Below are 22,372 nucleotides of genomic sequence, written 5' to 3' on the forward strand. Positions count from 1 at the left end.
CCGCCCCACCATAGAATCCCTCCCATAACAATTTTATATTGTTTCTTGTACTAAAGTTATGCTCTTATCTACCTTCTACTAGATGGTGAGATTTATACTGCCTAAGATCATTCTTTGTTCATTTTTGTAGTCAACTATGTACTTCCCAATGTTTAGTCAGATTCATTATTTACTGTACATCTAATACACACCAGGCCACTTTCCTATGTTATCTCCTGGAAAGCAGTGTGGTGTAGGATATCTTGCCTCTCAACGTGTAGGCACCTGGAAGTTTGTTAAAATGCAGAATGTCAAGTCCACTGACCTAAATCTGCATTTTAGGTGCAGATTTAGGTGCAACAGGTATGCAACATTCAGAATGAGAGGGTAGTGCTAGCACATCAGAATCTCCCGAAAAGTTTTTCACTCCATATATTTTTGAGTTCCATTATTGAATGGCATATTTAAGATTATGTCTCTTAGTAAATTCACCCTTTATGATTATACAACATCCCTCTTTATCCCTGGTAACATTCCTCATTACGAAGTCTGCTTTTGTCTGATACTGACTATATCTGTCAGTTTCTTAAGCTTAGTGTTTGCATGGCATATTTTTTCCCCATCTTGTACTTTTAACCTGTTTTTATATTTTTATATTTAAAGTGGGTTTAGCATATAGTGTGTCTTGCTTTATTCATCTAGTCTGACATTCCCAATCTTTTAATTTAAGGGTAAAGACCATTACATTTAATGTAATTACCAGTATGATGGGATCTAAATCTACCATTTTGCTATTTGTTATCTATTTGACCACCTGTTGTTTGTTCTGGGGGTCCTGGAACAGAGTAGATACTCCACAACAAATGCATGTGGGTGAGAGGGAGTTAGCTTTACCATGGCAACCCCTCCAACTCCAGGCTTCCACATTATCCTGCCTTCTTTTGAATTGAGGGTGGTTTTTTTTAAGTGATTGCACTCAGGTTTACAGTATCTTTCACTTTTCACAGTACATCTTCAATTATACCACTTCATGTCGGTGTTAAAAATCTCTCAAGCATGTATTTCCATTTCGCCCTACTGTCCTTTACACAATTGTTATTTAATTCTAGATGTTATATAAACACACAGTACATCTTTAAACAGTAAATTATCTACTAGAAAATTTAAAAACGAGAAAAAAGTCTATTGTATTTGCCCACATATTTACCATTTCTGGTGCTCTCATGTTGTTGTGTAGATCCAAGTTTCTGTTTTATTTTCCTTCTGCCTGAGGGAACTTCCTTTAACATTTCTTGTAGTACAAGTATGCTAGCAACCAATTATCTCAGATTCTGTTTGTCTGAAGAATCTTTTATTTTGCCTTTATTTTTGAATGATATGTCCAATGAATATACCATTTTAGGTTGACAGTTTTTCCTCTTAGCATCAAAAAAATGTCATTCCATTCTTTTGGCTTGTATAGTTTCAGATATTACTAGCTATTGGTGAAGTGTGATAATAGTAGAATCAGGGAATGTTCTCATATATGACTGGAGGTACAATGTAGTGTATGTTCAAGTCACAATGTGACCACAATCTTTACACTAAAACCAAGATTATCTTGTACTTTTCTGTGGTCTTCCCTCATCCTCATAGCTTCTATACAGGGGTGGTAATCAGCATTCAAGTGCTGAAGGCTATGAGAAGGCACAAGGACCTTCCAGAAGAAGTACATCACCAAAGCTAAGGAATTAACCTGGCTGCTGTTGTAGGTAAGCTATGTCCCCAGAAAGAGCTTCATAATGTTTGCATCAACAGTAGGTACAAACCTTGGAGATACAACTGAGATTCACTTACAGCTCTTTAGCTTCATATAAGCCACAGCAAAACATATTCAGCACATATATAGGTTTTCTTCAAATTCACTGTGTAGCAGGCTACTGGTTTAGAAACTGATAATGCTTTGGCAAGAAAATCCAACTCAGTTCAGAGACCAAAAAAAAAAAAAATCACTCAGGGGGAAAATATAACTAAAGGACATTTATTTGTTTTTCACTACGACTTCGTCTTGATGACATAAGTAAAGCGCGTCACCACCCCCACCCTGATTTGAAGAAGGGTTAGTACAGTGAATGTTGTAAAGCAGATATGAACAGTCTGAAGGACTGGAACCAACATTAACTGACAAAAACCAACTTCCATCTAAATCATCATAAAAATGTTTAAGTAAAAAAAAAGGAGGGAGAGAAGGGGGCAAAGGGGGTTTCAGATTGAACAAGATCCTCATATTATCTAATACATTCAATCCTGGCTAGAGTGTACCAAAATGGAAACAAGATTACTATAATACAAAACTTCTACTACAGCACACTGTACACACCTGTGTTCCAAGCCCACCCCCATCCCCCTAACGCTTCCAAACTCAACTATTTCCCGGCCTGTTGGGCCTGTCGACGAAGGAGCACGTAGATCTTCTCTTTAATCCAGTCTTTGTTATAAGGCTGGTATGTCTGGGTATCAGCTCGGTAACTGAGGAACAGAAAGGTAATAAGCAAAGTTACAATGGTCAATTACTGTCACGTTTTTAAAACCTGAAATCATAACTGCCCAATGATGGCACAGATGTGCACATGTTCATACATGAACTTAATGAAAACATAAAAGAGCTGATTACATAACTGTTGAATTTAAGCGATATGAAGTTTAGATCACCTAGTACCATCTTACAGCAGAAAAAGAAACCAAGGCCTAGAGATCTTAAGTTAAATGTGTAATGTTACACATCTACTTCTTGACAAAGTATGACCAGAAACCATGTGTTCTTTCTCCTACATAGTTAACTATTTTTATGGTTCTTTTAGTGATTAAAAAACAAAAATTGAACACTAATTCAAATTTGCTAAATTTACTTTGAATCAACTTAAAAAAAAAACTTTAACATGTTACTGCCACAAAGATTTCTTCCCTGAAAAGTATTAACAGAAGGAAATACTTTTATATACATCCAATATTTTAGGATTTGCTTTTTAATATAAACAATGCTAGAGGCTGGGAAGGGTCTGGAGTACAAGGAGTAGCATTAGCAGTGAAGCTCCAATAGGATTCCAGGGTTTTGGGAGTACAAGGCATCAACTTAATAGCCAAATCACTCAAGGTATCTTTAGAGGACTCAAAAAATAGAAACATTCCAGCTGACCTACAACTGAAATCTAGCTGGTTAAGCAATAAATTCATTTTTTTGGAGTTAAAAAAAACTAAAGCTATAGTATAAAAAAAGCAGACAATAAGTAAGCAGAGATTGCACAAATACAAGGCACATCACAGTGTTTCAAAGCCATGTGCACCATCTGGTGGAAACATTGCATGGCATTCAAGAGAGGCAAAGGATGCAACTTGCCTTAAAAAAAAACAACAAAAAACCCTTAGGGATGCCCTAGAAAAATGAAATATCTAATTTATCAATTATTGTTTCATTTTACCCAGAAGTCTCATTTTTTAGCTTCTCAGCAAAAAATTATATACATATAAATACAAATGATAGTAAATACCTATTAAGAAGTTGCCAACTGCTAGGTATTGCTTTAGGCACTCATCTGAATCAACTCACTTAATCCTGTTTACATTACAACCCTGTGAGTAGATAAAATTATCCTTGTTTTATAAAGGAGGAAACCAAGGCTCAAAAAAGTTCAGTAACTTATTAGCTAAGTGACTTCAGGCAAGGAGTGAAAGCTTAAACACTCCTGACCAGAGTCCTTACTGTGAACCACTAAGGTAGAAACCTACGACCCAATTTTTGAAGAGAAACAAACTCCAAAGTAGGAATGCTTTACACCATTATCATATTCTTCCCCTGAATGGTAAGGTCAGAATCTGGTTTATTAAAAATGCATAAGCTTTCTACTTTTACAAAACATTTGGCTTTTTACTAATGTCCTTTTGTTACAATGAGAAATACTCTAAAAAGTAAACCAATTTTCTTTGACTATCCTCTGTTCACATGTCCTGATTAAATAAGTGCTAATCTAGTTTACTCCAAGGTAGGACAGAATAGACTACAATATTTATATTAACACTGGAACAGAAATAAAAAAGGAAAAGAATTTTTCAGAACTATAATATCTGGGTGGGACAGCCTTATTTAGATCATTCCCCCCACCAAGATCACTTTAGAATCCATCAACTTGCATGCTATTTTCCAACTTAAGAAATAGTTAATAATGCCTTCTTTATGGAAAGCTGTATGTTGATGGCTGTTAACTGACACTTGAAAATGAGACAATTAAATGTTAAGTACATTAATAAAATCCCTAGCTGTTGGCACAGATAAATCTTTTTAGCCTACTGTTATGGTCAGTAAGTGCAGGTTTAGGGACTTCCATGGCGGTCCAGTGGTTAAGACTCCACGCTCCCAATGCAGGGGGTGCGAGTCTGATTCCTGGTCAGGGAACTAAGATCCCACATGCCCTACAGCGTGGCCAAAAAATTATAAAAATAAGTGCAGGTTTATGCAAGAACAGAAGCTGTGGATCTGAGCAGGGAAATCAGCTGGGGTCTTCACTGATATTAAGCTGTCTTCCTGATTAGGAAGGAGTACCTTCCTTATTACAATAACTAAGGATAAAAACGTCCCTCTGTCTCTAAGCAAACAAGAAAAGTCCTCATCTTCGAAAGGCCAAAAGGCTGTTATCTTAATCTTAAAAAAAGCCTATTTAAAAAAGAAACAACAAAAAACAAAAAAACCCACCTAACAGATCACAGAACTGTGAAGAAATTTGTACTCTGATTTCAAATATATGAAATACAAATCCTTCATGAATAAATTTTACTATTAATGCATGGTCAGTTTGTTTTGGGTTTAATTATGTCAACAAAGTATCTTACTTATTCCATTCTTCCTCTACCGGTTTAAGAATAAATAACAAAAAAATGTCTTGCCATTTAAACTTAATACAAGCAACGAGTACACAACAATTACAAACCAAAAATGAACTCAATTCTTGGTCTGAGGAATAACAGGCCAAGTCACAATCCCTGATTAAGGAGAGGGGCAGGATGTGCTGTCACAGGAAATGCCATGGCAATAGGTGACCTCTTCGGAAGCAATTTTGGAAATCTTATTTCTCTGGAACATTCAAATAACAAAGTCATATGGGCAAAATGGTTCTAAATCCAAATTTGATTCTGAAAGTTTTCAAAGGCCAAAAGTTCAACATTAGAGATAGAAACATAAATAGCTACAGTTTACAGTTTTTCAGACAAGAAAAAACTATAGATTACCATTAATCTCTCTTTTATACTATCTGAACTACTACAACATAGAAAGAATTACCTATAATAATTAATTATTGTAATATATATAATTGTATATAATATATATAATTAAAGATGTCTTTTCTCTGTTTTGCTTTAATAATGCAAGTATTAGAAATCATTTTAGCATGCTAGACGTAGTTTCTGGTTTACACTTAACGCCACAAAGTTAGAAATGTTATGTTCTATCACTAATGACATACCTGTAGTATGTCCCTATAAAAGCTACTATTTTACTCTGTGTAACTTTCACTGTCAAAAAACCAACATAATACCTCTTTATTCGTTAACAGTACAATTTAACTCACTTGTGAAATTTGAAACTATCATTCTACTTGTGGCAAATTTTAAAGAACCAACCTACTCACTATAATTAAAAATAAAACCCTGCCTGATGTCAACCTAGTTAAAAAGGGAGTTCCTGCCATACACCTGATACTGTTGTGCTAAGTAAGCACTGCATCCTCACCAGTAGTCCTGTGAGGCAGATGTATCTAAATTTTACAATTTACAATTGTAAATTTTCCAAATAAGCAATCTGAGGTTTAGCAGTATTAAGCTAACTTGCCCAAGGGAGCTAGCAAATGACAGAGCCAGGATTCAAACTCAGCTATGTCTAATCCTAAAACTCCAGTTAGATCTTAACCATAACCTCCCAAGGTTGTAAGTAACTCCCCATCTGTTGCGAATAAGTGCCACATCCCAAACCATCAGGATTAGATACCCAATGTCTCAATAAGTGATTTTTATAGAATCAGAAAGACAGCCATTAATTTTTAAAATAAAATCAATTCATTTAAAGAATGAAATGAGAATATGCACACTAGCTCTGTTAAAATTTTAAGTTCCAACGGAAACATCCAATGTTTAAGTTCAAGTGTGAATATTTCCCCAAATACACCTAGAACAAAGATATACTAAAAAACAAAACAAACAAACAAACAAAACCCTCCATCACAGTGTAAAAATAAAATAAAATAAAATACCCACAGCTTAATCAGATAAATAACTTCCAAGATTTCTGAGAATATAAGACACTGCAAAATTTAGCATGAAAGAAGTCATATTAGATTCTTTCACTTTTATTTAGACCATCCTATCATTTCCGACTATAGCTCTGTAATGCAGATGAGAGAAAAGGAAGATTACCAATAATTTTAAAAAGCTATGCCTCAAATCATATTATATTGGTGACATGTATTTTAACAACCAATATTTACTCAATATCAACTATGTGCCAAATACTATTCTAGGCACTGGGGATACAGCAGTGAACAAAAACAAAGCTCCCTGTTCTCAAATTCTAGAAAGTAAATAAACACATTATTGGTGATTTCATATCCACTAGATGATCCTGCCAACATCTGGGCCTCTCAGTTCCTTGAACTCCTCTCCTCCAATGATCTCATCTCCTGCCCTTCCTTGGCCAGATCCCTATATCTTCTCATTACCAGCAACTTCAATCTCCCAATTTCAAGCACCCTGTTCTCTGATCACTACTTCCCAATAACCCACCTTCAACAATCCTTTGACCCCACTGTGACCTGTAATTAATTGATCCTACCTGTCCCCACCCCATCCCAACCCCTACATGGTCATTCAGTCCCTTGCATTAATACTCCCTTGCATACATCCTCAACTGTTCGCAAAATCTCTGCTGATTCTCTACCTGTAGAGACTCACCTGTAACCATTCAGCTTAAGAGTGACTAGGAAAAAACTATTATCACATGATTAATTTAACTTTAAATTCATTATCAAGTACCTCTTAAACCACACATTCCCTAATCCCTTCACCCTCGTAGATAATTTCTTACCTCTTTTCACAAGCCTCTGACACCTCCTCCCTCACCCTTAATTTCAAATGGTGTCCTTCTTCCTATTTTCCTGAGGTAACTAAAGCAATTAGAGAACAACTTCCCCAAGCTTCCACCATATCTGCCCATCCTTCCTACTTTACTATTAATGTACTGTCCAAGATCCTACCTAAAGCCATCAATTTTTCCCTCTACTACATCATCCCAACAGCCTGCAAACTTACCATTATTTCTCTCAGCTTAAAAACAAAATAAAAGCAAAAAAAAAAGTATTCCTTTCTCTAGCTATAACCCCATTTCTCTGCTCTCCTTCTGAGCTAAATTCTTCAAAAAAGTTGTCTGTGTTGGCTGCCTACAATTTCTCTCTTCTCATTAACTTAAACTCACTGGAATATATAAAGATTTTACTCCTGTCACACTACCAAAACTGCTCTGGAAGTCACCAAAGACTTCCACACGGCTAAACCAAGAGTCAGTTCTCAGTCCTCATTAATTTGATCTACCAATAATATGAAGTACTTTTGAATTGGCTTCTAGGATATCACCCTCTCTGCCCCACCAAATTCATCTCCCTCTACTCTCCACCTCACTTATTCTTCTGCAGCTTCACAGGGTTCCTTTTAACCTAATTTATTCACTGCTCAATCCCCAGTGCCTAGAACACACATGGTACATAGTTGGCACTTAATAAATATTTGTTAAATGAATATGTATGTGTCTCTTTCTGTGTGCATCAGGCAATAAACAGATCAACTATAGTCATTACAAACCAACATAGCGTAATGTATATAGCTCTATTGGCCTCAACAGTTTTCTGAATTTTTATATTAAAATAATAAAATTATAAACACATTTCATTAAAGACCAGAACTGGATCACTTGAATGTTCTGAGTGAACAAAATGAAATGGCTATAACTGAAACACAATGAAGAGATGCAGAAAACAAAACTCAAAAATTGCAAGGAGATGCTTATTTTCACCAGCAATCTTTGGTGAGACAGCAAGTCCAGGCTTGGCTCCAGTGGTGATCCAGGAAGTGCCTCAGAGTAGGACCTGTATGTTTTTCACCATTGAAAAATATTTTTTTCTTCTAGCACAGTGTCTGGCATGTAATAAACATTAAGGCATCTGGTGACTGAAGATCTCATTGTAAGGTACTTCCATTTTCCTCTTTAAAATTAGCTGTACTTATCCTCAGGCTCTTGTCCAAAAATGCTGAGACTGAGTTAAGCATTACAGACTCACTTGCTCCTTAGTAATAGTGGTGATAAATAATTATTGAAATAAATTATAACAAGCATAATATGTTAGGAAAAAAATTTTAATTTGACAAACCTCTGAGAATAGAAAACATAAGGGTCTATAAAAAAAAAAATCTCATTCTAACATGCCAAAATATACTTGATTAACACTGGGTGGAATTAAAATTAAATTCCATTTCAGTCCTAAATATATTTACATTCTAAAAATAATGTCATGAAAACAGAATAATCTTAGTTTTAATCCAAAGCCAACCGCTTTAGGATAAAGACTATAACAGGGAAAAAAAAAAAACTAAGAAAAAGATTATTAAGTTTAAGGAACAAAGTTCTCAGTTCAAAGTGATGCATACTAACTGTATCAATTAGCAAAGTTGTTAAGATTTTCCTGTGCCTTTAGCTTTATGTTGACAACTTAATTTATGAGCCACATGCAGAAAAAATATTAATACATAGTAAGCAAACACAACGATCAGTGTCAGGCAGAGTGAGTTCCCAATACCATAAATCGCCTCAAACAAACAAACAGAAAAATACAATTTAAAAGATATGGTGGCTAATACTTACACAAGGCAGCTGAGGTCTGCCAGGTCATCAATGAAGTCAAATAACTGACTGATATCATATGTGATAGAGGGGCTGTTGGGATTCATTCTCTTCAGATGTTCTTCATACATTTTACAAACACCTAAGAGAGAGGGGAAAACCAAGATCTTACAATTATATGAACTTTAGATATGAGTAGCGTTATATGCTAATATCATAATATTTATTTTTACAAAATTGGGCTGGGAAAAGAACAGTAAGTTGATCACTTTTGTTTTCACTGTTGCCACTAGCAAATTTTTAAAAATTTTATAAATTCACCAGAATGTTGGTATCTTGTGCCTTAATAATAAAACTTTTTTTTTTTTTTTGGCTGCACCGTGCACAGCTTGTGGCACTTAGTTCCCTGACCAGGGATTGAAACTGGGTCCCCTGCCGTGGAAGCGCAGTGTCCTAACCACTGGATCGCCGGGGAATTCCGACAGTGTGTGTCTTAGCAGGTTTTTCAATAAATAAATATGTTCTATCCTGTACATACAGGTCTTCATGTACCTCTAAATTGACTTCATAAATTTCCTAAGAAAAAGTAATATTCAACCACAGAGTTGTCAAAAGCCATCTTAGTAAGGGTTTTTGATTGGTACTGGTACACACACTGTGATCAGAAACATCACTCATAAGTTCCTTCATAGAAAGGGTGAAATGGAAAGGAAGTAAAAACCTTTTACAATGACGGAAATTTCATTGTAGCACTGACCCACAGTTACCATCATACTTAGCGGTGAAAGACTGAATGCTTTCCCACTCAGATTAGAAGAACACTAGAATATCCGCTCTTGCCTCTCTTATTCAACATTGTATTGGAGGTTCTAGTCAGGTTGATTTGGCAAGGAAAAGAAATAACAAGCATTCAGATTGGAAAGGAAGAAGTGTACCTATCTCTATTCACAAATGACATGATCTTATATACAGAATATCTAAGGAAACTACAAAACACAAACTATTAGAACTAATAAATGAGTGCAGCAAGATTGCATGATATAAGATCAATATACAAAAATCAATATTTCTATATCCCAACAATAATCTGAAAATGAAATAAATAGCATCAAAAAAGAATTCTTATGAATAAATTTAATAAAAAAGATGCAAGACACACACTGAAAACTATAAAATGTCACTGAAAGTAAAGATTTAAATAAATGGAATGCTATCTCATGTTCATGGAATGGGTGACTCAATATCAAGATGATCATACTCCCCCAAATGATCTATAAATTTAATGCAATCCATATCAAAATCTGAAGTACTTTTGCAGAAACTGAGAAGTTGATCCTAAATTTGATACAGAAATACAGGGGTCTAGGATAGTCAAAACAATATTGAAAAAGAACAAAGTTGGAAGACTCACACTTCCTGATTCCAAAACTTATTCCAAAACTACAGTAATCGAGACAGCGTGGTACTGCTTATGCATAAAGACAGGCACACAGATTAATGGAATAGAAGCAAGAGTCCACAAATAAACCCTCACATCTATGGTCAACTGCTTTTTGACAAAGAGACCAAGACAATCCAATGGACAAAGAGTAGTTTTATTAACAAACGGTGCTACGACAACTGTACATTCACATGCAAAAGAAAGAACTTGGATCCATCTCACGCCATGTATAAATATTCACTCAAAATGGCCCCGAGACTTAAATGTAAGAGTCGAAACTATAAAACCCTTGGAAGAAAATACAGACACAAATCTTTTTGACTTTGGATAAGGCAATGGCTTCTTAGATAAGTTGGACTTCATCAAAATTTAAACCTTTTGTGAGAATCTGCCTGCCAATGCAGGGGACACGGGTTCAAGCCCTGGTCTGGGAAGATCTCACATGTCGCGGAGCAACTAGGCCCGTGAGCCACAATTGCTGAGCCTGTGCGTCTGGAGCCTGTGCTCCGCAACAAGAGAGGCCGCGATAGTGAGAGGCCCGCGCACCGCGATGAAGAGTGGCCCCTGCTTGCCACAACTAGAGAAAGTCCTCGCACAGAAACGAAGACCCAACACAGCCATAAATAAAAATAAATTAATTAATTAAAAAAAAAATTTAAACCTTTTGTACGTCAAAGGACACTATCAAGAAAGTGAAAAGACATACCACAGACTAGGAGAAAATCTTTGCAAAACATATATCTGATAAAGGACTGTTATCAAAAATATACAAAGAACTCCTAAAATTCAACAATAGGAAAACAAACAACTCAATTAAAAAAATGGGCAAAAGATCTCAATAGACACCTCACCAGAGAAGATATACAGAAGGAAAATAAGTGTTATGAAAAGATGCCCAACATCACGACATGAGGAGATTGCAAATTAAAATAATGAGGTATCACTATACATCTATTAGAAGGGCAAAAAAATCCCAAACACTGACAATACCAAATACTGCCACAGGAGCTCTCATTCACTGCTGGTGAGAATGCAAAATGATATAGCCACATCTGAAGACAGATTGTCAGTTTCTTACAAAGCTAAATACAGCCTTACTATAGGATCCAACAATCATACTCCTCAGTATTTACCCAAAGGAGTTGAAAGCTCAGGTCCACACAAAAACCTACACAGTAATGTTTATAGCAGCTTTATTCATTGCCAAAGCTTGGAAACAACCAAGATATCCTTCAATAGGTGATGGATAACCAAACTGTGGTATATCCATACAGTGGACTATTATTCAGCAATAAAATGAAATGAGCTATCAGGCCACAAAAAGCATGGAGAAACCTTAAAAACATATTGCTAGGTGAAAGAGCCGATCTGAAAAAGCTACATATTATAATTCCAACCATACAACATTCTGGAAAAGGTGAAACTATGGAGATATTATAAAGATCAGTGGTTGTCAGAGGTTTGGGGGGAGAGATGGACGAGTAGGTGGAGCACAGGGGATTTTTTGGGTAGCAAATGGTCATTACACATGTCAAAATCCACAGAATGTTCAACGCAAACATTAATGTAAACTACAGACTTTAGTTAATAATGTATCAGTATTAATTCTACAATTGTAATAAACGTGTCAAACTAATACAGGATGTAAATAATAGGGAAAACTGGGAGGGCGTGGGAAGGAAGCACGGGTATGATAGAACTGTACTTTCTAACCAATTTTCCTGTAAACCTGAAACTACTCTAAAAAAAACTAAATCTATTAATTTTGTTTGTTATTTTGTATTTGTTTTTGGCTGCGGTGGGTCTTCGTTGCCGCACGCGGGCTGTCTCTAGTTGCGGCAAGCAGGGGCCACTCCTCGTTGCGGTGCACGGGCCTCTCACTGTGGTGGCCTCTCTTGTTGCGGAGCATGGGCTCTAGGTGCGCAGGCTCAGTAGTTGTGGCTCGTGGGCTCTGGAGTGCAGGCTCAGTAGTTGTGGTGCACGGGCTTAGTTGCTCCACGGCATGTGGGATCTTCCCGGACCAGGGCTCGAACCCGTGTCCCCTGCATTGGCAGGCAGACTCCCAACGACTGTGCCACCAGGGAAGCCCAAATCTATTAATTTTAAAAAAGGGATGTGGGGAGGGAAAGCTCTGTATTCCAGAGGAATATTAACTACTATAATGAAGAAAATTACCATTTGGCAACCACCATGTGAGAACTGATTCCAGTATTTCCATTTTAACTTTTAAAATGGAAAATAAACCACCATTTCTAATTTTAAAAGAAAAAAAAAAGAGCTATCAAGCCACAAAAAGACATGGAAGAACCTTAAATACATACTGCTAAGTGAAAAAAGCCAGTCTGAAAGGGCTACATATGGCAATGATTCCAATTCTATGACAAGGCAAAAACAATGGAGGCAGCAAGGAGACCAGTGGTTGCCAGGCAGCAGGGATGGGGTGAAGAGGGATGAACAGGTGGAGCACAGGGGATTTTTAGGACAGTGAGCCTATTTTATATGATACTGTAATGGTAGATACATGACATTATGCATTTGGCAAAACCCACAGAACTGCACAACACAAAGAATGAACCCTAATGTAAACTATGAACTTTAATAATAATGTATCAATACTGGTTCATCAACTGTAACCAATGTATCATACCAATGCAAGATTTATTAATAGGGGAAACTGGGGTTAGGGAGAAGTATATGGGAACTCTCTGTACTTCCTGTTCAATTTTTCTTTAAACCTAAAACTGCTCTAGAAATAAAGTGTATTCATTAAAAAGACAGTGTATGTACAAAGTCTACCTTAATGGCAAGTAAGGATATCAGCAGAGGAAGGGACCTGAGAAAAGAACAAGAGCCTTGCTCTTCTAGAGCAGAATCTGATGGCAGGATCAGGAAAGCTTAGAAGCTGTCTCTAATTACTACAAGTAGCTTTTTTCCCCCCACAGGTCTACCCATTGTTGGTTTTAAATGAAGAGATTTTAAGTCTAACCCTGTTAGTTTCAGATAATCAACAAATTCAGGGACATGCCCGCAGCAAAAACACCGACTAGAAAATCTTTATAGGAAGAAGTGAAGAATGTGCAATTTGCTAGACAGGGTGCAGGGTGGTTTACTTGATGTAATGATTAAATGTAAAGATGAATCCAATTTGCGATGATCCAATCTATGTGCTCTCATCTAATGGTTTACTGAGGGCTAACACTTCCCTTCAGGGTGGTGCCAGCTTATCAAATGTACAGGAAAGTATACTGATTTGGTTCCATCTGCCTTTATTCACTGAGGTAATTTTTTACTTTTTAACATTCTGATGGACTAGCTTTTAACATTTATTTGTTTAATAAGCAGACCATTAGGTTCTGTAGGCACTATTAGGTTCCTCGGGCCTGCCTTAACAACTCTATAGTGCTTGAGTTTAACCACAATATATAAGGAATACCTGTAAAATATTTACATAACACAGTAACAAAATAACATAACAAATAACAGAACATTTACATAACAATCAGAGGCTTGGGAAAGTCATTATATAATGAGCTAGATTAAAAAAAAGTAAAGTAATATTTGCAACAGAAAAAAACAGTATATAAAATTTATATTTCAAATATTCAACAAATACGGTCCTAAATATCTGCTTTCCTTGCTCAAATTAACAATGCAAGAAATCTGGAGAAAAAAACAAACCCAAGACACCTGAGAGTTGCAGCACCTACCACTCTCACCCCGGGCCAGCGTCAACAAGCCGGTGTGGACGCTAGCGTGGGAGTGGGGAGTCTCTACAGCCCGGCCCCCCCCACCCCCCAACACCTCCCCACCCCCGAAACAAACTCAAAGATTTCTACCCCTCGACTAGTGTTTAAACTTACCTTCCATGCATTCATTCACAGATTCATAGTCAGCATAAGTTCTGCCTTCTGGTCTCTTGGTAGGCTGTACCAGCAAAATGGTGTGAGACTGTGGAGGGAAAAGTGATTTCAATATAAGTTTCCAACTCATATTTGAGAAATTCGTAGTATGAGATAGAATCTCCATTCATGACAAATGATCATTGGTTATTAAAACACTATTAATCAGGGTGCTCCTTCTACAATACTTATGCCTTTGCCCAAGTGTAGCACCAGAAGCTGGATTACCTTCTGTAAGGTCTCTCTTAGCCTCCCAGTCCTTAATGAGTGCTTTCTCAAACTTTTATTGCACTTACTGACGGCAAGTACTCAGCATAAGCTACCCTGTACTGTTTTTTCTCTTTTGCACCTATCTTCCTAGCCAGATTATAAACCTGCTTAGGTGTTCTATCTCCACTGGTCACTTTCTAGCTCTAGCCCTACTAAGTCCCTAGTAAAAACAGATATGGGCTGATGAAAGGAGAGAAAAAGGAAGACACTATAATGACTGCAAGCACTGCATCAATCTATGTTCTTTTTCTAACTTTAGCACAACAGTGAAGTCACATCTTATCCAGGGATTAGATTCAAGCATTAAGGCGTAAGATAAATTGGCAATATAAAATTAGTATATATAGTTAACATTACCCTAGAAAATCCATTAAATTATTCACCTAGTAGATGACTCACCTTAAGGGGCTATGTTGTACCAAAATAATGTATTTTTAAACTCTAGAATCACACAAAATAGCTAGAGGATCACATTGTAGGAGATGTGAACAGGCCTAAAGAACAGCAGATATAGACTTTTATCTTCCATCTCACCCTCACTGGGGAGCACATTTTTGTTAGTGGGTCTATTTCAGGGTTTCTCAACCTTGGCACTATTACATTTGGGGCTGGAAGATTCCTTGTTGCAGAGGCTGTCCTGTGCATTGCAGGATGTTCGGCAGTATCCCTGGTCTATTCCCACTAAACACCAGTCGTACCTGCACTCCCCTCTCCTGGCCAAGGTTTGACAACCAAAAATGCCTCCAGAACACTGGTCTGTTGAGGGTACAACCCCTTCTAATTTTTTGCCAAGTGTGTTAAGGCTTCTTAATTAAATTCAAGTATGATGTAACCTCACTGTAAACCCAATCCTAAATCAAACTATTCATATTTTTCTCTTCTGCTGTACTATTATTTTTGGGTAAAAAACAAACAAAATCTCCTAATTACAGGAAGCAAACTGTTTTGAAATGATCAGAATTTTTAACTACCAACAATCTGCAACTGAAATAGCTGATGCCTAGACTTTCTGAACAAATCACCCCCAAAATAGTACTTTGAACAAAATATGAAAAACAAAGGAATTTATCGTACTCCTCCCTCCCCATCAAGAGCTGAGTCATTCTGATTAAAAGTTTGAGGATTTGAAATAAAACAGAACTTGATGACAAGAGATGAAAAGTAATTCTCACCTATAACGACCTGAACACAATCAAGGCCTTTCTAAAATAGTGAGTAAAAGCTAAAGAAAGCAGTATTATTAGATTACTTGTTATTTATAAGTTTTTATAAGTCACCAGTAGTTTCAATAGGTCATATGTTGAGAAGAAAGTTAATTTATAAACTACATTAGCATTCCTGCAAAAGGGCCTGCCCCATACACCAGCCATACCAGTTGCTACTATATTACTTTCGTTCTTATTCTAATGCAAAATAAAGGATTAAGTCACTTAAGAGAGTAAAGATATGGAAATGCCTATACAGTATGCTTTTTATATCTACCCTTAAAGTGAACCTGAGCGAAGTTTACTGTTTTCAGTACTTACTGCCCAAAGACAAGGCTTAAAAATTAAGAACAAGAAATGACTAAATTTACAGAACTGTAGTCAAAATGGTTATTATTCTTAAGTGGCAGTGCCTTTCTGTCACCAGTTTAAGATCATAATACCTCTCAAACCAATTTTGGTCACTTTCTTCTTATTGGAGCCATTTTTGGAACCCTTTCGTTTTACTAAAAATCCAAATATATTTGCCCTATCAATTTTTTCCTTCTTCTGGACAGATTTGGTCCTGGCTTTCCTTAGGGTACTCTTTCTCAGGGGAATGACCAGTTCCATATATATATATATGTATATACACACACACAGACACACACATACAAAACATAAGTACATACAGTTAAACATATATATTTATATTTGCCACAATAGGAAGATAACATTGTGAAACCTAAATCAGAAAAATAAAATTTATGCAGAATTACCTTAATAAAATCCTTATTCTGATTACCAAGTGGCTGTGACTCACTCTAATGAATAGTTAATTTGGCTTTGTTAACTTTTTTAAAGTCTCACAAACATGAACCCTAAGAATAGTCATTCTACTGCTGCAGAAATACTACAGTGCATAACATTGGCTCTTTAGCTTCAAATGCTTCTCCCCAACTACAAAAAAGAAAAAAAAAAAGAAAGTGAAGCTGGTATCTTCAGTAAAGCAAAAGTACTTAAGACTTTTGAACCAACAATTGTTCACTTTAAATACAAATTCCAATTTTTAATTCTATTTGAAATGATAAGGAATTATCACTGATATTTGTTCAACGAGAATGGGTTGTTGATATTAACTGCTGTCATTTTCCCAGATTTTGATCTAAGCATTTTAATACAATACCAAATAGTGACATAAAAGGCAGAGAAAGAAGGAAACTCAGAGATGAAACGACTTGCCCAAGGTCACATTGCTAGTTATAACAAAACGGAAACTGGAAACCCAGTCTTCTAATTCCTAGTCCTCTTTGGGAGATTATGTTGGGTCAAACATTGAAATTCAGAAAAGGACAACCTGAAAAAAGTTCCTTGTTAACAATAGCTGCATAATCTGTTAATAACTGCAGCAACCAGAAAACGAAAATTGAAGTGTGGAAGTATCCATGACTCCTCAGAATCCCTGCGAGCGTCTCCTTTTTGCGGATTACAAAATACACACACACAAGCAAAAAACAAAAAACCACCAACAACCCTTCCCACCCACTCCACTACCAACCCGGTCAGATTCTAAGGAACCTGGACCTTCAGCTGAACCTATCTTTTCAGCCTCCAGCCCCAAGAGAATATAAATAACGATAAGCACAGGATTAAGGGCTGAAAAAACAAAAAAAACCCAAAAAAACCCACACCAAACCAGGCCTCTGGAGGTCTTAGAGAAAAGGAAAAATATTACATATTTTTCCAAAAAGGCAGAGCACAGAAAAACAAAAGCGAATAGCTGAGAAAGCACGCTACAAAGCAAAGACGACCCCTCCTGGCCCACACGCTGGGTGCAGTAGACTCAATCTGTCAGCTTCGGGACAGGATTGTCATACATCCCTCGGCCATTGTTCACACAGGAAGCTAGAGAGTTTGGAGGGAAAGGGCAGCCTCCCCACGCCTGCCTCTACCAAGCAGCAATCGGGAGAAAGAGCATCCTCCGCACCGCACGCTTTGTCCGAGCCAGCCGGCGGGCGCCCAACCGCAGGGCGGACCCTGGCTCCGGGGCCTACCGCCAGGCCCAGCGTCTCCGCGGCGGGAAGGGGAAGGGTCGACCCACATGCCGGAGGGCCGAGCAGCAGCATGCTCGCGCCGGACTGGGTGGGGAGAAGATGTATGGGCTGGGGTCACCCTGGAGGCTGGGGGCTCGGGGAGCCGGTTAGGCCTTTCTCACCATCGCGCCAAACTGTCGCTGCAGCCGTTGCCGACTCCTCTGCCGACTCCGCCGCCGACTCCGCCGCAGCCCACGAGTTTGGCCGCAACGCAGCCAACAGCCAATGCCCGCGAGATGAGCCGCCGGAAGTCGTCAGAAAGACACCGCGAAAGACCCTTTCGGACCATAGAGACATATTTCCGGCAGCTAGAGCAGACACTGACTCTGTTTCAGCCATCTTGGAAAAGGGCGACGAGACCCACGGAGAATGTATCGGAACTTGAAAAAGAATCTTTTTTTTTTTTCAAGACACTGTCTTCCGTACTCTCGTTATTATGCATGCGGCTAAAGTGATCACTGGTATAGAGAGTGATACAAGTCATCTTTCAATGGCCCCACTCAAAAATGGCGGCAGTATAAGAATTCCCGGGGCATAGGTCAGTTGTAACCCGGAAGTACCCTTCTAAAGGAGGGGGTGGTAAGGCAATCCGGAAGTGGAGTAATGAAGAGGTGCCACTTGGCGGCCATGGCAGCTGTAGTATCGGTGGCTCCGGGTCAAGGCCCAGCGGAGTGGAGTAACATGGGCAGCACTGGGTATAGGGCAGAGACAGCTTTGTATCAGCTTCGCTGCTGAACCCCTAAGGCCCATCGTTAGAAATCTGCAGGACTCCTTTCCTCATTCTAGACTCGGAAGAGAGTTTGCCGGGATTGGTGGGCTGGTCCCAGACCTGGGAGGATCACAGACGGGGCGGCTCCAGGGAGATAGGGCCGCTGGAAGAACGAACAAGTTCGCTTGGGTTTTCGTCCTTTTCTGCTGCCGTCTGGAACGCTGTTCGTGGAGGAAGTAGGCCCATTGTGCCACCCTTATTCCGACGACTGAAGAAATCGCTCACTCGCATATTTTCCCATTGACTTTTCTCATCTGTTAACCCACGGGAATCCAGTGACTGGTATCGGAAAATTTACGGGCAGGGACCTAAAATTGTTGAAAGTTCTCTCTGGTGCTAGTATCAGCAAAAAGGGGCTGTTTCCAGGTACGTTCAAGAGAAAAGTGCCTCGTGAACACATCTGCCGGTGGGGAGGACCAAAGAACTGAAAGTCCACTTGTTATCTTTGAACAACCACACGCGTTTAAGAACCTAAGCACCCCTCGAAGCCTCGAGAATTTGTAGTCTGGTGGTGGGTGAATAAAGGAGGGCAGAATGGATGATTTCATCTCCATTAGTCTGCTGTCTCTGGCTATGTTGGTGGGATGTTACGTGGCTGGAATCATTCCTTTGGCTGTTAATTTCTCGGAGGTAAGAAGTTCTCAATTTTCTGTTAGCTGTCAGGATGGCAGCTGGGAAGTAGTGACAGTTGTAAAGGGAAGCTGCTTCCCCAGTTAATATCAGAGCTAAAGGTCTTATTAAGGAAGACTATCTTTTCGAAAGATGCATAATATGTAATAATAGAAACAAACCTCCTCTTCCTCACTAGAGTTCTTAACGGGGGTGGGTGGATCCACTGAAGATTCTGGAATACTCTGAACTCGCTGAAATTGCATACCAAAATTTGAGACTCTGTGCATTTTACGGGAGAGAGGCACCATAATGTTCTTTTGATACCCAGAAGTTCCAAAGAATCAAGATTCTAGATTGCAATCAAAATATAAATGGAGTATGTTGTTTGTCCATATGAGTTGAAATCAATATAACTTCTCTTTTTGAGAAAATCAAGCATAGCTTTTTGGGAAAAGGTATTTTTTTGGATACCTGTAATAAGAATGAAGTAAGAAAAACACTAAATTAGATTGTTCTTAAGTCACATTTCCTTTTAAAGAAGGAGAACATTGAATGGGTTTTTGAAGTTGTTTTCAAATGTTTAGAAATGAATTTTTTTGTTAATATGGTTTGACATTTTGTTTAATTTCTTTGATTCTTTATCATTACTTGGACAAACATTCACAGGGAAGAATGATGAAAGCATTGTTCAATGAAAGTGCAGATAGGTTCTTCAGGTTGTCATAAGGAGTTCACAACATGCATAGCGCTCAAAGATTGAGGGAGAAAAATTACTACATTCAGGATTTCTTGAGTATACCTTGGGGTTCAGCAGTAAGATAGTTTCACTGCCAGTCCTGAAAGTGCTTTCAAAGAAAAGGGGAGTGGAGAATGGCCTGAAGTATTGATATAAAGGGAAGGTATAGGTGAGGTGTGAGGTAGGCCTTGAGGAAACCTGAAGAAAGAGGAGGCATTTATTGCTTGTAAAGAAAATAACCTGTGGGTGAGAAAGAAGGTGGAACTAGGCATTATGAGTTTGAGAAATAAAGCCCACAGCCAGATAGGGGGACTTGAATTGCTGCTGCTCCTTTTCTGTTTCCTTTTTTTATCCGTTCCTTTCAGCATCTAATGATTGAGCATATACATTACCTAATTTCATTTTAAAAACCTAGTGAGGTACAGATGAGGAGACTAACACTTAGATCATGTAACTTGGACGAGTTCATGAAGTGTGTTAGAGTCAGAGCTGTTTTTTCAGTCTCAGTTTTTCTGACTCAGAGCAGTTCTTAGCCACTCTGTCCCTTGTGGCAGAGGTAGCAAACTGGTAGCCCATGTACCAAATCTAGCCCACAGACTTACTTTATTAGATTAGCAGAATGTTAATTTTATTGTTATTGGTTTTTGTCTTTATTCCTCAAGGTAACAGTTGGCTAGAGCTGAGTAGTGGTAGATTGTCATGGTCCTTCTTGGCTGTGAAGCCTACTTCACTCATTTGGGCTACCTGCCTGCCCAGTCCTTTGTGAGCCTGCTATCTCTCCTCTGGCATAAATCATATTTTCTTATAACTACAGTAGAATTGAGTTGATATTATTAGGGCTGACATTTGTGAAGTTTAAGTTGGTTTGTATATTTTAAAACTTATTGAGATAACATTTATCAAGAATTATAATTAATTCAAATGAAGAACTGGTAGAACTTTTTATTTCTATAAAATTCTTAGACCTTTTCCAGTTTCAGTATTTTCTCAAACTGTCTTGAGTGATTTTTGCAATGCTATCTTCTTTTCTTACTGAAGGAAATGTGTACGTGAGTGGTGTAATTAACTAGGCTATTAATAAAGATAATTAGTATGATATGTCACTTATGGCTTTCTAAATGGATGATCGAATGGTCTTTTTCCAGATGCAGGTCTTGAAATGCTATAAATCATCATTCATAATATCTGTTCATTATTACAGCAGTAACTGCATTTTGAGCTGTTAGGACAAAAATAAAAGTTATGTATAACTTAGTTAAAGACATTTTAGAATTCAACTGGTGATTTTTATCTCCAAGGAATTAGCATTTTTTTCTAGACAAATTATACTATTATTATAGATCAATGTATTGTGAAACTAGTGAGATGATAAATGTGTAAAAAATAAACTTCATTCATGGAGACTAGGAAGCACAGTTTCTACCCTTAGAGAATAGCTCCCCAAACTCCTACATTGGCTAAACAACTTTTCTTTTTAAGGAAGTCTAGCTTTTCTTGGGGACTGGAGTTATTATAAATAAAAGGACCAATAAACCTAATTAATTTTGCAGTTCACTTTCATTTATATGAAAAGATAACGCTTTTTATTCATGTTCTTAATCTGTCTGCTGCTTTGTCATGCAAAACTTTTTTCTTCAGAATTTCTCAGAGCAGGAATAAAAGATCAATAAAGCCATTAATTATGGCAGGATTAGTATTTGGAAATGAGTTAAAATCAAGTAATCTGAAATTGCTGTAGCAGTGGTGTCTAGCTGCCATATCTGACCATCAAGAGGTATGTGTGGCATTGATTTTTTTGTCACTTTCTCCACTGCCTTGCCCCCCAACCAACTTTCTTGATGCTTCTGTAACTTCCTTATGCCTAAATGACTTCTAAAACAAAGGAACAAAATCTCTGATTCTCAAATGCATTTATAAGTGACTGATAATCAAGATGCTTTCTTCTTCAGCATACGGGCAGGAGAAAAATTAAACTTGTAAAGGCAGCCAAAACATGCTTTACACAAATGAGGTTTTGTCGGATAAAAGAGTTGGACACACTAGTTTAGCACTATATTGTGTTTTTAAGATTCAGTTGTTAATGAGCAGTTTTCTTTGACTCTAAATGAAAATGCTACATAAGTAGGTTGAGAGCCTGCAACTTAACATTACCTAGGATAAACCCAGCTTATCAGGTGCTCTGACTGAGGAATGAAGTTCAGATATAAATGATGGCCAGTGTGAGATTTTATATTGATGGTCTGAGGATTGTCATTTGCCTGAGCACATCTCCTCTTTGTCACAGAGCTGGGAAAGCAGTGTTTGCACCAGAGCTCTAGGGCAGCACTCCTCAGATTCTCTGGTGCATGCCAGTTTTTGTTTAACTTCCATTCCATTGCAGAGCAATATACATGTGGAAATGAAATACTAAGAAAATGAAGTGGAAAAAAGGCATACAGGGCTTCCCTGGTGGCGCAGTGGTTAAGAATCTGCCTG

The 22,372-nt window shown here is 37.8% G+C and overlaps 2 protein-coding genes across 3 annotated transcripts in view; one reads left to right on the top strand and one right to left on the bottom strand.

The window, feature by feature from the left end:
- Nucleotides 1-1,978: 1,978 nt before the first annotated feature.
- On the bottom strand, nucleotides 1,979-18,043 carry ERH (ERH mRNA splicing and mitosis factor). The gene is made up of 4 exons (XM_036844354.1): nucleotides 17,903-18,043; nucleotides 14,195-14,282; nucleotides 8,915-9,035; nucleotides 1,979-2,487 (listed from the first exon to the last, which is right to left on the bottom strand). The coding sequence occupies exons 1-4, from the start codon at nucleotides 17,903-17,905 to the stop codon at nucleotides 2,385-2,387; spliced, it is 315 nt and encodes a 104-aa protein (XP_036700249.1). The 5' UTR covers nucleotides 17,906-18,043; the 3' UTR covers nucleotides 1,979-2,384.
- A 161-nt stretch (nucleotides 18,044-18,204) lies between these two features.
- SLC39A9 (solute carrier family 39 member 9) overlaps nucleotides 18,205-22,372 on the top strand; it is a 48,406-nt gene continuing 44,238 nt past the window's right edge. The window contains exon 1 of one of the 2 annotated variants that reach the window (XM_036842747.1): nucleotides 18,205-19,179. In XM_036842747.1, coding sequence (XP_036698642.1) covers nucleotides 19,084-19,179 — 96 coding nt within the window. In that variant the 5' untranslated portion in view covers nucleotides 18,205-19,083. The remainder of the gene's footprint in view (nucleotides 19,180-22,372) is intronic. The other variant, XM_036842748.1, reaches the window with a different exon arrangement.

Source organism: Balaenoptera musculus, chromosome 2 (genome assembly GCF_009873245.2).
Source record: "Balaenoptera musculus isolate JJ_BM4_2016_0621 chromosome 2, mBalMus1.pri.v3, whole genome shotgun sequence".
In the NCBI taxonomy this organism is placed as follows: domain Eukaryota; kingdom Metazoa; phylum Chordata; class Mammalia; order Artiodactyla; family Balaenopteridae; genus Balaenoptera; species Balaenoptera musculus.